General features: G+C 34.8%; 2 protein-coding genes across 2 annotated transcripts; both read left to right on the top strand.

Moving 5' to 3' along the window:
* The first annotated feature begins 3814 nt into the window (after nt 1-3814).
* On the top strand, nt 3815-5056 carry LOC103960706 (transcription repressor OFP8-like). Its single transcript, XM_009373189.3, has one exon. It carries the CDS (start codon nt 3915-3917, stop codon nt 4794-4796), a length of 882 nt encoding a protein of 293 aa, XP_009371464.2. The 5' UTR covers nt 3815-3914; the 3' UTR covers nt 4797-5056.
* Nucleotides 5057-10264: 5208 nt separating this feature from the next.
* LOC125469601 lies at nt 10265-11440 on the top strand. The gene has a single exon (XM_048567140.1). It carries the CDS (start codon nt 10553-10555, stop codon nt 11240-11242), a length of 690 nt encoding a protein of 229 aa, XP_048423097.1. The 5' UTR covers nt 10265-10552; the 3' UTR covers nt 11243-11440.
* The last annotated feature ends 1092 nt before the right edge of the window (nt 11441-12532 follow it).

Genomic DNA, 12532 nt, shown 5'->3' with positions numbered 1-12532 from the left:
TCGCCCAAAATGCATTCTCAACACGTCAAACACTAACCCCTCTCGCAAGTCCAGATCGATTTTTTTTTTTTTTTTAAATTTTCAGAGCCTGGACCTTTTAGTCATAACAAGAGCATGAAAGCGAGTGTAAGTGAATGACGAAATCTATGTCGTGGCAATAAGTTTCTTCTTGTCAAAGAGCAAACTTCGACTTGAAAAATGAATCCCATCTGCAGAAGACTGTCTGTTAGCTCTTGGTTGCATGGGAGCATTGGTTGTAAAGGTTAAGAACCTGCGCTCCCCAATCTGTATTTAGCTGTTGGAAGCTTCTAAGACCTTGAGATGCTCATCTTCAAATATACATACGCGCGCGTGTGTGTTTCAAGAAAATATAAATATATATACGTATTATATGCCACTAGGGTTTTTTTTCGAGAAGTTTAACGAAAAGTTTCCGGTACTGTTTATTTTAACTAAAAATCACATTTTTACACTAAAAAGTCAATCCTGATACTAAAAAGTAAACTCAAAATTTTCAAGTTTTTTTCATTAGTTTTTTTTTTTTTTTTTTTTTTTTTTTTTTAAATTGTGAAAATTGAAACGTAAGTAGTACTCAGTAGTCAGTACATGAAAACTTTCAAGTTGTTCGGTGCAAGCCGAGAGTTTTAGGTTCTCTCAATTTGTCTTTTAACTGGTGGACAAATGGGAAGCAGACACGAACAAATTGACAACAGATATAAAACCAAAAATTCAGATTGAAAACATCAAAAAAGCCTGTTGAATAATAATATTTCCCATGTACAACATGGAAAAGGTGACAATATAACCTTTGTCCTCCACTCTGAATCTCACTAACCCCTCTCTCTCATGAAAATATGCATGTAACCAGGGGTGGTGGGTGACAAACCTGCATGTTTGGGGAGGTTTTCCACTTTCCAAGGCATTCTTTTTTTATGCAACGTCTGCTTATCGAAACTTCCAATTTCAAGAGCTAAATTTGAACTCACAAGGAAGAATATAAATGATTCTGAAGAATATATTGTACATAAGTTTTATGGTCTTTCGGAAAAGAAAAGAAATGTAGCTCATGTACATAGATTACGCAAGAAGAAAATCTGTTTTTAGACTTCAAAATAATATTTTTATGATAAAGGACTCGACAATTTTTCTAGAACGCCAATAACAATTTTAATCATCAATAAAAACTAAACTATTGGGTCACGAGCACATATAGTGTACATGGTAAGTGGTTGAATGGAGCCAGGCTGCGCTACAAATATGTTGGCTAATGACCCTCCCATTTCCATGCTTCATGCATCTGTGTGTTTAATTTAAGGTGCTTCCCAACATAGAGACCCCACTTTATATTCAGAAACAAAAAAAGGACCAAATCCTTGTCTCTTTACAAACCTGTTTTCTACTTAAAGATAATATTATACCAATGAGAAGAAAGGTTCTCACAGAGAGGAAATTTTTCAGTGTGTATCCAACCACTTGTATTGGGCTATCGAACCGTATTTCCAATACACTGAAATTTCTTCTTATAGAGATAGAGTTAGGGCATCAGTCCATGTCTCATAGTCTTTACTGATTTTCTCTCGTACCCACTAATATATTTGAAAAGAGTGCTAAGATCAATCGTCTATATATGTATATTAAACACGACCTGACACATTGAAAAATTTCTCCTTACAAAGATAGAGTCAGAGCCTCAATCCAGGTCTCATAGTCATCACTGATTTACTCTCATACCCACTAATATATTTCAAAATAGTTCTACGATCAATCGTCTATATATGTATATTAAATATGATTACTCATGGTTTACATCTCTCAAACGTTTCTTTTGAATTTTTTAAAGTCAAACATCTCTTTTTAATATTACAAGTGATATTCTACACATATTAATCTACACTAAAAATATCAAAGAATTTAAACTCGAAATACATTAAGAATAAGTTGAAGTGGAAGTGGAATACTCTAACCATCAACACAATATATCACTTGCTAAGAATTTTTAGATTCTAGTTTCTTCTTTCTTTTAATTTAATATATACCTACATATAGGTATATATTATTGCAACGTCATAACAAGCCGCAGGATTGTTTGATTCCTATACAGGAACCAAGAAAGCAACATCCACAGTTTATAATAATTTCTGCATCTCCGGTGTATATCTGACAGCAATATTTTACCCTCTTCCTTGTCATTAATTAATTCTTGGAAGTGCATATAAAGGTTTCTACTTCCTTGTAACATAATCATCAATCTAACTTGAAATTGGATAATGTAAACGTAACAAGTCTTGGAAAAAAATAAAAACTATACTAGAATGTCATGAAGCCAAATGACATCGAAGAAAACGTCTACAAGATGGAAGAGCTTGCTCGGAGAAATTGATTTCAAATAACATAATAAATCCAAACAAGTGAAATCAAGACTATGCCATACTTATGAAACATATTCAATTATTTAGTCACACATGTGAAAAATGCCAAAAAGAACTGTGTACATGTGAGAAAATGCCAAAACGAACTGTGTCGATGCCATATTTTTATGAAAGGCTTAATAGCTTTTAGTTCAAACTTAGATGACCAAAAGAGCGGCAGACAAGTAGCATTTCTAGTATGGTGATATTCTACATGTATAGGTGCATAATTTAATGTTCCTCACATCTTAAGCTAGAATTTTGAATTTTCTTACGATACATAGTTTGATTATATCCAAATCCTGCTTCACATACAAGGCTTAAAGCTAAAGTGAATAGGGTAGTGTGACGCTTCCCTTACTTCGAATTCAAATTCTCTCGCGTAAACTTCATGGTTTAAAATTTTGTTTGACCAACGAAATATATAAGCTTATATTATTTCAACATAGTTTAAACTACAATTATATATGCCCATAAATAGCCTCAAGATCACTAAAGTTTTTGGTCCATCCTCCCATGCACAAGACCTAATATAGTGCGTGGGCAATTACTCAATAACCATAGATAGAAGGCATTCCTCAGATCTGCAGTCGAATGGTTCATCATCTAGCTGCCCATGCATGCGTAACATAACTGTGTAATGATTTCATATTCATAAATTCATTCTCAAGGCAAGATTCCAAATTGGCTGAAACCCAAAAAAAAATTTAAAAAAAAAAATGCTAAAATACAAAAGATTAGTTGGGAGGTAAAGTTGGACCATATATCATCTTAGAAAAAGAAAAATAAGAACTCTTTTTTTATACCAACGAGATTTTACTTTTACTTAATTTAAACTTTAAGGGAAAATTTGTACTCAAATATACGTAATAGAGATTGCATCCGTTCTCACTAATGTGTTCCCTTTCGCATCTAAGAAAAAAAAATTATGGCTACAAGTCAACAATATAATCAAATAATCAAAACCAGTATTTCTTGAAGTAATGCTAGTCATACATTGTTTTTATACCACATTTTTCTATATCACCTTAGGTGACATCTGATGTGGACAGCCACATCATTTGAAAAATTTGCAAAACCCAAGGAAATGAAGGAGTTGTATACCACAATCATCATTTAATTAACTAATTTTTCTTAATTATTAGTTTATTAAATAATGAACTAAATTTAAAAATCTGATTAATTTAAATGATGTGGCTGTCTATATTAAATATCACCTAAAATGATACGAAAATGTAATACAAAAATATGGTGTGAATAAGTTTACTCGTATTTCTTGTAGATGACAAAGGAGAAGACAAACCAGCAAAAAGTTTCCTCAAACAAATGTTAAAATATCATTTAAAACGCTCCCACTTTCGGTTTCTCATGCATTTATACCCCTCTCATCCAAACTCCTCCATCTCTCTCTCTCCTCTCTCTCTCTCCTCTCCTCTCTCTCTCTCTCTCTCTCTCTCTCTCTCTCTCTAGAAACTCAGTTCTTCTCCATAGCTCTCTGCAAGTGCAATGCAAAACCGATTCAAGCTCAAGCTCTCAAACATGTTCCGATCCTCATTCGGCTCCTGCAGGACCCGAAACTTATCGGACGTGATCGAAAAAGCCGTGTGCTTGCCTGAGAACCAGCAAGACTTGCATGTTGCCGAGCCGCCGCCTAAGCAGTTGCCTCCTCGACAGTTTCCTTCCATTTGCAGACCCAAATGCTCCGACTCAAATCAATCAATTATCTCTATCAAAGACGCCATGCTCCCAAGACGCAAGATTTTCGAAAAGTACTCTCCTTTTGTAAAACCCTTTAATCCCGACGGCCACACATGCCCTCCAGCCTCGCCAAACTCGCCGCCGTTAAACCCCTTCTACAACCTCCATGAGAACAACTCGAAACAAAGAAAAACAAGAGTCAAGAAAAAGAAGAAGAAGACGAGGAATTCAAAGAAGAACAAAACCAACGATGATTTTTTCCCGTTTAGTTCTTCATCTTTCGATAGTAACAACTACAGAGGATGGTGGTCGAGCAGCGATGACGAGACTGACACACTGTTTTCTTCAAAGAGCCACTCTTCCGACTCCTCCGGGCCCCGCTTGCGCGGTCGCTCACGGCGAAACGGGAGCAGCGGCAGCCGGAGAAGAGCGAGTTCCGACGTGGGTCTGCTTCCGTTGCAAGGAAGAGTGAAGGACTGCTTTGCGGTGGTGAAGAAGTCGAGCGATCCGTACAACGACTTCAGGACATCAATGGTGGAGATGATCTTCGAGAAGCAGATATTTTCGGCGAAGGATCTCGAACAGCTTCTGCAGTGTTTTCTGTCTTTGAATTCCACACATCATCACGGAGTGATTACTGAGGTTTTTACTGAGATTTGGGAAGCTTTGTTTTCCAACGGGGGGTCTTAATGATAGAGTTTTCTGTAATCTGTGTTTTCTAGTGGATTTATTAATAGTTAGAATCAAACTTTGGGTAACTACATTGACGGGTTTAGTGGCACTTTTCTTCCGAACGTTGGAAGATATCTCAAGTTCGAATCTCACTATTCAGTCGATTCCTAAAGAGAACTACATTGATGGGTTATTATCTCTTTAGCCTCAGTTATGTGATCTCTATGTATTTTAATTCCTTTGTCTTTCTTAGTAAAAGTATATTTTGATTTTTTCTATGGATGATTTCTGAGTTTTCTTCTGTTCTTTTTATGATTTGACAGAAAAAAATAAAGCATAAACAATTGGTGTTTGAAAATATGAAGCAGAAAAAGAAAAGCTTGTGGAAGTTCATTGATGCTTTTTTGAAAAAAGATTGGTTGAGGAAAAAGGGTCTGAATGTTTCCATTACTTTTTTGAGTGTGGGATGACAACTTTTTCAACTTAGAACACTTGAAAGATGGGGAAAGCAAGTGGTTTAGTTCACATAAAGTTGCTATAATTTTTTGTGTGTGGTTGTACCTTTTTGAATCTCCATGCCAAAGATCGCACCAAAAGAATACAAAAAGGTGATCCAACTTTCAAAATCCTCTAGGTAAAAAGTCCTTGATTGAACATTATTTTTGTACTACACACAGGCTTAGCTTCTCCCTAACCTAAAAAGACTAGGATTAATTTGAAGAAGCTTTTGGGGGCTTCCCCTTTTAGCCTTTTAGAGTTTTTTCAAATTACAGTGTAATTATTATTAGGGATGGATAACGGTTATGTCAAACAGATAATCGTGATTATTTACTCACTTTGGCAAAGGATCATTTCATTAGTAACTCATGCACTTTGATAATCGTGGTTATTTACTCACTTCCTTTGGCAAAGGGTCCTTTTGTTAGTAACTCATGCACTCTGCTCCTCAGTATGATCCTCCACAGACTTTTGGTATTTATTCTTGATGGACAAGCGTTTTAAGAAAATTTTGCTCATAATTAATTTTGTTCAACATTGGTTATTATTATGTAAAAGCAATATTGAAGGAGGAGAATTCGAAAACATAACATTTGATACAAAAATAAATACTTTTAATTACTTTATTCTTAAATTTTTGATACAAAGATAAACGTTTTCGATCACTTTCTTCTTAGTTCACAAGTTTGAATGACAAACATGTGTTTATTGGGAGATTAAAATTACAAACAATTAACTGGGGATTATTGTCATAATGCCAATGGACAAGAAAACCAAAATTGTTAATATTTGCAACTTGTTAAGAGAGACAATATATATCATTGGGAGTTAGGTGAATCTATTTTTGTTGTGCTGTCAAACTACACATATGTTTAATTAATAAAATCAAATTTGATTCCTTTACTATATATACAAACAATTAACTGGGGATTTTTGTTAGTTGTTAGACTATGAGCATCCAAGTCATAACCAATTAACAATCTCATAATATAAGAAAACATAAAAACTTGAAAGCGTATCCATCTCTGTAAGCTGTTAAGCTGTTAGCGTCCAACTCAGAATCAATTGACAGCCTCATAATTTGAACAAACATCAAAATTCAAATGAGTGTTCCATTTTTAAGTGCAAAGTAAACAAATACTAACTTGCATGTGTTGTTAGTACGTAAATTTGAATCATTAACTGTGTAAATTATCATTTGAATGTGTGGTTCAGATTGTTCTAACGTTACTGTAAATGCCACCCAATTTGTCAATAATGTTAGTACGTTACCCGAATTGCCAATCGATTGATACGTGAAAGAATGTGCATGAACAAAAGAACGGAAAGAAGAGTTTTGTTTTTTTTTTGTTTTGTTCGTAAGGAGGAATATTTGGCAGCAGCAGTAGCTTTCTATTGAAAGCTGATATGTCAAGTAATTGAAGCAGTAGTAGCTTTCTATTGAAAACTGATAAGTCCGTTTCAGAGGAAAATAGGGCAAATGGGTTTTTGCCGAAAAATAAAAATTGAAATGAAAGAGAAGACACAATGGAATGGAAGGAGAAAATATAGATTTTGAACCAAAGTGGGGAGCTTTTGGTAGAATGTGATATCTAGAAAGCTATGTCACATAAATTTTGGACAGATGAGAAAAAAAATGTGATTTCTCGAAATAGAATTATCAGTGCATCCAAAAATTTGATGTTGGTACAGCTACTTAGTACTATGGTCTAGTGTAAGAGGTCTTAGGTTCGATCCTTGTTAAAGGCGAATTTGAACCACAATATTATGGCTAACTCATTGTAAGGCTTAGCTCACTCCCACACTCCCCTAGTGTAAATAATATCGTTTGTTAAAAAAAAAAATACGATATCTGTGCACATTATACTTATATTTATATTGTAACATATGTATTTATTTAAATTACAAGAGTGCAAAATATCAACCTTATCGTTTACTTGTGTATGAGTTTTTTAAAGATTAGCTATATTATATTGAAATTATATCAATTTACACCTTCGGTCAAATTAATTATATGATATCATATAAGTTAACCATAATACACCGTATAAGTAGTAAATATCAACTCTATCATCTACCCATACTAGTAATACATACAAAGACACGCTACGTAACAAGTGTTCCAGTTACATATAAAAAATTTATCCTACTCCTTTCTCCAATGAACTTTTTGATGGCCAATATAATTGGAGGGCTGAGCTGAGGTGTCAGATCAGCAGGCACAGTCCTGTCACCTGTGTGTAAATACTGCTTACCAAAGTTGGAAGCGATTTAAAAGAATCTCTGACTATTGCCAATGATGTTACATTTGATGGGTGCCTCCGGTGGGCTGCATGGCATTTTTTGGGTTACTGAGCCTTAATGCTCTTTTAATTTCTCCATTGGGCTAACGATTTTGGGTTTCTGTGCCCTCTCACTGTCTCACACATATTCCCAGGTAAAGTAATTGGGCTTTTTGGGTTGGGCTATTCGTGGCAAGGGAGTAAGAACTCGGAACATGTCTGTACCCAGCAAGACTGACAGGTGACAATTAAAGGATTTTGGGTTGGGAATGGACCACAGTTTAAACCCCTGAAAACTCACTTGAGGTTTTGATTTAGTGTATTCAGAATAAGAGACGCGGTGTATCATATATTATTATATAAGTGAAGAAATTTTTTTTTTCAAGTATTCTTCTACTTATATAATGACATATGGCGTATGTGCTCGTCTTTTAGGAATACTAAAAAATCTCTTCTAACCTATGAGAGAAAGTTTTTTAAAATACGAGAATAAAGTGTATATATAATCCATGTTCTATGAGGTGGATGAAAAATAAAATAATGAGGTAAAAATAATATAAAAATTATGTTAGAATTGATATTAAACACTTAGATGTGTTTCCTAAGAAAAACACTTACTTGAAAAAAGGCACCTAGGGAGCGATTCAAGAAGCATCAAGTATTTAAGGCTGGTTTGGTATTGCTGTGCTTTGAAAAAAAGTTGTTTTTGCTGTGTTGTGAGAATAAGCAGCTGTGAAATAAAGCAGCAGAGTGTTTGGTAAACTTTTTTGTAAAAGTGCTTTTGAAAAAATAAAAAAAAGTAGTATTATAGTGTTTGGTAAACTTTTATATAAAACGGATGTGAAAAAAAGTCAGTTTTTCAAAGCTGGGTTTTGCAGCTTCTTGTTTTTGGCTTTTTTTCACCTGAAACTGTGAAAAAAAGCTGAAGCTGAATGTTTACCAAACACAAAAAAGCTCTCCGCTTTTTTTGATACTAGCTTTTTTCAGAATCACCTAAGTACCAAACCAGGGCTTAGTAGGTGATCTTCCAAAAAGCGCTTCTATAGCCTAAGAATACTTAGTTTTTTTCTTTTTTTTTCCTGCTAAATGTAGTATGGATTTTTTTTTTTTTTTTTTTTTTTTTTTTGGTTGTGAAAAAACCCTTTTGGTCCTTACAATAAACACTCTCAAGAGATTTTTTTTTTTTTTTTTTGAAGTTTTCTTTATTAGATAAGATAGGTTTGATACAACAAAACATTCTGATCAAAAATCAATGTCCAAGAAATTTGAACACGGACAATTAATCTTACTGCAACATTTAGAAATTGGGTGTCCATAGAACAAAACGTCATAAGGAGATTTCATTGATAGATTGAATCTTTATTTTCATCATTGTTTTGTGTAATCTACTATGAATACATACGAATGTAGATGCTGTAACATGATTTTTTTTTTAACAAACGATATTATCTACACTAAGAGAATGGAGGAGTGGCTAAGCCTTACAATGGGCTTGCCATAGTAATATGATTCAACTTTGCTTTTGGCAATAATCGAACTTAAGATCTCTTACTTAATGATGATGCTAGAGAGACCATCTTTGCAGAACATCTTTTTGTAGACCAGATGTTACGTCAGTTGGTGATTGAAATCATTCTTTAAATCATTAAAAATATAGTCCAACCATCAATCATCACATCTTGTAGTTTACAAAATATTATTGGGTATATAAAACTTAATTGGTTAGTAGTAATTTCTAATAGCATGGCATTTGCTGAGGGTTGTGCTATAGAACAATCAAGCATGTAAAGTCTCAAGTTAAATATTAAAATCTATGAGACTAAGACAAACCATTATAACCCTTGGAGTGCTTTTGGAGAACCACAAGTACTCAATTGCTCAACAATAAAAGTATAGAGAGACCATAAAGCTAGTAAAACCCACATCATTACAGCTCAGTAACCCAAAAGTACTATCCGTTGCCTTTTAAGGAGTTTAAATTTTCTGTCCTCAAAATTCTCTGTTGTGTTTCTATGATCCTATCTCATTTGTTGACACTTGACCATTCATTTAAATATCTCTTAAAAGCTAAAGATAAATTAAGTAAAAAAGACACGTGTTACTTAAGTAGATAAGTTATAGAAAGGCCACATAAAATTTTGAGTACAGAAGATTTTGAATTTCCTTCCAAGTGAGTGATAGATGAGTCATTGGTGGCTTTGCTTTGTCATACCTAATTGTTCATGAAGAGTACATCAATTCGAAAACTTCCATTTGCAAGAGCCAACTACTGAAACAAAACATAGGAAATCAAGGGAGATACAATGTCATTATCTAAGGTGGAGTGATTTCATTATCATGACTCTTTTATACTTTATTAATAAGAGGTATGTGTATAAGGTAATGACATTGATAGTTCGTATATCAAATAATCATATAGCATCATGGCAGTAACATCGAAAAAATTCGTTGTATGTAAAAGAAGTATATAAAAGTGGGAAAAGTAAAGAGAATCAATTATCAATCAAATTAGCTAGATGAGAGAATTGGTCCAACAACCATCCCGCTCCTTTCATTCTCCTAAAGCGGCTACACACCAACTCCCACCTTCTAAAGTAAAAGCAACGAAACAATCTTTTTGTACAAAAAGGAACAGTCGCCACCTTAAGCTACAATACATCTCTCATTTCATCACCATATGATCCATGATCTTTGATCAGAGAGAGAGAGAGAGAGAGAGAGAGAGAGAGAGAGAGAGAGAGAGAGAAGGAAGGGAGCGTGTGGAGACAAAGAAACATAAAGGGAAAAGCCGAAGGGAGGAGGACTTCCCTTTTTCCGTAGAAAGTTAAACAACCTTCCATGGCTCCTCTGATTCTATTATCTGTATAAAGAAACCCTTCCTTCGTCACTGAGATCATCACTTGCAAGAAGCCAAAAGTACTGAAAGATCCTCTCTCTCTCTCTCCCTCTCTCTCTCTCTCTTCATTTATTAAAACACACCACAAGCTGCCGCCAATGTTGCTTAGGAGCTCCATTTACCACACCAAGAAGTTCTTCCAGAAAACCCTAGGGAGCTTGAAGAACTTCTTCTCTGACGGAAGCTACCAAAAGCTCCCAAAATCCCCTACTTTCCACAGCTACGACAACCCCTTTCCCCATGCTTCTGCTTCTACTTCTGTTTCTGTCGTTGACAACATGAATAATCTCCACGCCACAACATACAAAGACTTGGACAAGTTGTACACCGACTTCACAGACCAATGGGATTCAAAAATCGAAAACATCAGGCGATCGACGAACAAGAAGAAACATCCCTCCACACCCGCCAAATCACAACATCTTCATGAAGATCATGTTCAAAACCCTTCAAGCTTATCTCCACGGCCACTCAATTCACATCCTGCAGCTGCAGGTTCTCCTCCTGCAAAGATTGAAACCTTTTCAAAGGAATCGAGGGCCGTGGGAAGGGGTTGTTTAGTGGAACAGAAGCTGAAGGAGTTGGAGATGTTGGACGTGAGCAATGTAGATCATGTTTTGGACATCGAAGAGGTTCTTCATTATTATTCTAGACTCACTTGTCCTGCCTATTTAGAAATTGTGGAAAAGTTTTTCATGGAAATGTATTCGGAGTTTTTCTCTCCGGCAGCCGCAACTCCGGCGCGCAGCGTCAATTCTGGCCTGAGGCCGAGGTCTGTGAGGTCCTAACTAAACTTTTGGAAATTTGAGAGATGGGAAAAAAGTTACTAGTGATTAAATCATTCCACTTGTATTTAAACGTCTCATCAGTTATTGTACTTTACATTCTATTATTCTTATGTTAGTTTGTGGTCGACATTTGTTTCAATTGTTTGTATGTGTGACAACCTCTCTCTGAACAATCTGATTTCTTGATTCATTCTTCTTTGATTCGTACTGATGAATTTAACTTGCAATTCTGACTATATATTTCTTAAAAGTTTTAGTATTTTAGCATCATGCTGAATTGGATGGATTTAGGTAATACAAATTTTAATCCTTTTGCTTTAAAATAAAGTAAAAAAGGTAGTCGGAAAACATATGCTTTAACATCCCGCGAAGAGCTCGTTTTGACAGTACTACTAGAAAGCTTAAAATACGTTCGTATAATTAAAAGTGTTATGGCAACGATTGGAAGAATAACTCAAATGTGGATTTAACAACACGGTTTAGTGTCTTTGGGAAAATCATCTACAAGGGTATTATAAAGAGTAGTAGAAGTTTTTCTATAGTAAACATTTTCAAACGGACCCTAACCTTTAATTCTGCATAAGAGTGATTAATGAATAACAAATATTCTTTTTCTTAAAAAAAAAAAAACCATCGCATTTGTTAGCGCGTTATCTTTTTGTTTACATCGCTTAATGAAACCTAATTTACCCTAATTTTTTTTGTCCAATGTTTATGACCAACACGGTTGCAACGATTCATATTAATAAGGGCAGAATAAAGTCATTGGTCTACTGGTATACTTCACTTCCATAACGTTGGAAGGATTTGAAGTTCAAATTCCCCACCCGATAAAATATACAAACACATCAGAATTTGACGGACGAATATGGATTGAATCTTTAGTTGTAAGTTGTAACTTTGAATTATGGGCTATTTGACCAAGGCAACAAAAAGATTGATGAAGCTTAACATGAATGGTGTTTGTTCTGATTTTACCAACCCAATTGGTTTTTTGTTTAATGGATCAGGCATCTCATCTCATTTTGTCGGTTACAGTAACACTAGCCCAAAAACTTTTGTTGGGTACAGTGACACTTGCCCAAAAGCACTTCCTTTATTGGTAAAACTAGCCCAAATAACTTGGACCGTACACGATGATTCTGTGTTAGACAATCTATCAAAAAATTGGGCAGGAAAACCAAATTCGAGACCTCATCTTATATCAGGAAGAGAAGTACTACCACACTAAAAGCTAGTTTATTGGTGTTACATTTTTTTTTACTTTCTTTTACAGGAGACTAATATTGT

The sequence above is a fragment of a genome, unplaced genomic scaffold (assembly GCF_019419815.1).
Source record: "Pyrus x bretschneideri cultivar Hongxiangsu unplaced genomic scaffold, Pyrus_bretschneideri_v1 Contig44, whole genome shotgun sequence".
Lineage (NCBI taxonomy): Eukaryota > Viridiplantae > Streptophyta > Magnoliopsida > Rosales > Rosaceae > Pyrus > Pyrus x bretschneideri.
This window is presented reverse-complemented; position numbering and strand designations above follow the sequence as displayed.